General features: G+C 40.7%; 1 protein-coding gene across 1 annotated transcript; it reads left to right on the forward strand.

The window, feature by feature from the left end:
- The first annotated feature begins 249 nt into the window (after positions 1 to 249).
- Positions 250 to 1,092, forward strand: LOC108728851 (uncharacterized). Its single transcript, XM_018457644.1, has 3 exons — positions 250 to 524; positions 651 to 857; positions 927 to 1,092. The coding sequence occupies exons 1-3, from the start codon at positions 250 to 252 to the stop codon at positions 1,090 to 1,092; spliced, it is 648 nt and encodes a 215-aa protein (XP_018313146.1).
- The last annotated feature ends 1,041 nt before the right edge of the window (positions 1,093 to 2,133 follow it).

Genomic DNA, 2,133 nt, shown 5'->3' on the forward strand with positions numbered 1-2,133 from the left:
CTAGTCGTCCCTAAGAAGCGAATTCAGGAGATTTTAAAGGAGATTCATGACTCTTCGTCAGGAGGACACTTTGGAGTTAATAAAACTCTGGAGAAAATTCGTAAGAGATTTTATTGGGCTTCTTGTAAACAAGATGTAGAGGATTGGTGCAGGACGTGCAAAGTCTGCGTTGCGCGAAAGGGCCCGATAGGGAAAGGAAAATCTCCGCTTTAGATTTACAACGTCGGAGCTCCATTTGAAAGGGTTCAAATGGACATACTTGGTTCACTTCTAGTAACATTCTCGGGAAATAAGTATTTATTAGTTGTGGTCGATTGCTTCACTAAATGGGTTGAGGCATTCCCCTTAAAGAATATTAGAACGAAGACCATTGCAGAGATCTTCTTGAGTCAGGTTATCTCGAGACATGGGGTCCTGTTAGAAGTCCATACGGATCAGGGAAGAAATTTTGAATCCAGGATTTTTCGGGAATTATCACAGTTGCTCGGAATTAAGAAAACGAGAACTTCTGCTCTACATCCTCAGTCGGATGGTCAAGTGGAACGTCAACACCAGACGATTCTAAACTATTTGGCGAAGTTTATTGATAAGAATCAAAAGGATTGGGATCGTTGGATTCAGATGTATCTCTTGGTATATAGGACTTCCAGACATGAAGCCACTGGTGTAACTCCGGCGGAAATGTATTTCGCTCAAGATCTTAGGCTTCCTGTAGATCTGCTTCGAGGGAATCCCCCAAAGTTTGAGGTAGGGAACTCGACGAACGATTATTTAGGTAAAATAAAGAGAAAGTTAGAAGAAGTTCACGATCAAGTTAGGAAGCGGATCGATATTAAGTCTTCTCGAACCAAGACCTGGTATGATCAAAGGGTCAGGCACATTCATTTCGAAATAGAACAAAAGGTTTGGTTTTACAATCCTTGAAGGGTGAAAGGTAAAGCTCCTAAGTTGCAGAGTAGCTGGGAAAGTCCTTACTGTATAGTAAAGAAACTTAGTGATGTGGTTTATTGTGTTCGCAAGTCGAGTAAACATAAAAATAAAGTTGTTCATTTAGATAGACTGGCACCTTACTTAGAAAGACAATTGGTCTAATAAGGAAGTTTCGGAGTCACAGTATCTAAAGATAAAGTTAAACCATTTCGAATGATGAGTTGCTTCGCGTTATTGTTATTCGTTAAGTTCCAGGGTAAGCTGACAACCTGAGGTCGGAGGTATTGACAGCAGCACAGCAGCGACTTTTAGCGACAACATCCGGAGGCAAATTCTTTCCGAAGCGGGATATCTGGGCGCCGCCCCTCCATGCCTACGATTCAGAAGTGGGATTCCGGAGCGGGATTCTCGGCGGCAGAAAGAAGACCGTCTCGCCCGCGGTTTTTGAGCCATGGTTTTTCCGAACGCTACTACAATTATCCATCCGGACGAGACATAGTATAATAAATAAACGTTAAATTCGACACGTATATCTATTATACATACATTTATGCATTTATTACATTTATACATATATACATTTATTATATACATTTATTATATTTATACATATATACATATACATGTTTTAAACTATTTAAAACATGTTAAAAACGTGTTTTTTATCAACCCTGATTACAACGAATGGCTTTCACTTTATTTATCCTTTCATACCACACATTCATATAAGATTTATCCTTTTTGTTGTTGTGTGTGATTATCATAATATTGTTATGCCCATGCCTCGTCGCATGCTGCGCTTTGCCGACCCGTGGTGTCGCATCGTCAAGACGACGCGTTGTTGTTTACGGAGAGACAACCGGCAGATCTTTGGAGGACGGTCAACGCGTTCGGACGTGTTTCTCCAGCGGATACCAATACATTTATTCCGCGCTATTCTCGGACTGTATCGTCGACACCAATAAAGATCTTCTTTGTTACCTTCACAAATCCTTGAATCTGTTTCTTTCCGCGGATCGGGAGTGCGCGTCGCGGTCGTGAGTGCGAACTTGCGCAGCGGGCGCAACAATATTCTTCGAGTATTTTCTCTTTCAGTATTCTCTCTTTCGAGTATTCTCTCTTTCGAGTATTCTCTCTTTCACGAATATTAAATTTTTATTATATTCTTTGTTGAGAATGAGTGGACTCCAATAAATGATTGAA

The sequence above is a fragment of the Mycetomoellerius zeteki genome, unplaced genomic scaffold (genome assembly GCF_001594055.1).
Source record: "Mycetomoellerius zeteki isolate Tzet28-1 unplaced genomic scaffold, Tzet1.0 scaffold652, whole genome shotgun sequence".
NCBI lineage: Eukaryota > Metazoa > Arthropoda > Insecta > Hymenoptera > Formicidae > Mycetomoellerius > Mycetomoellerius zeteki.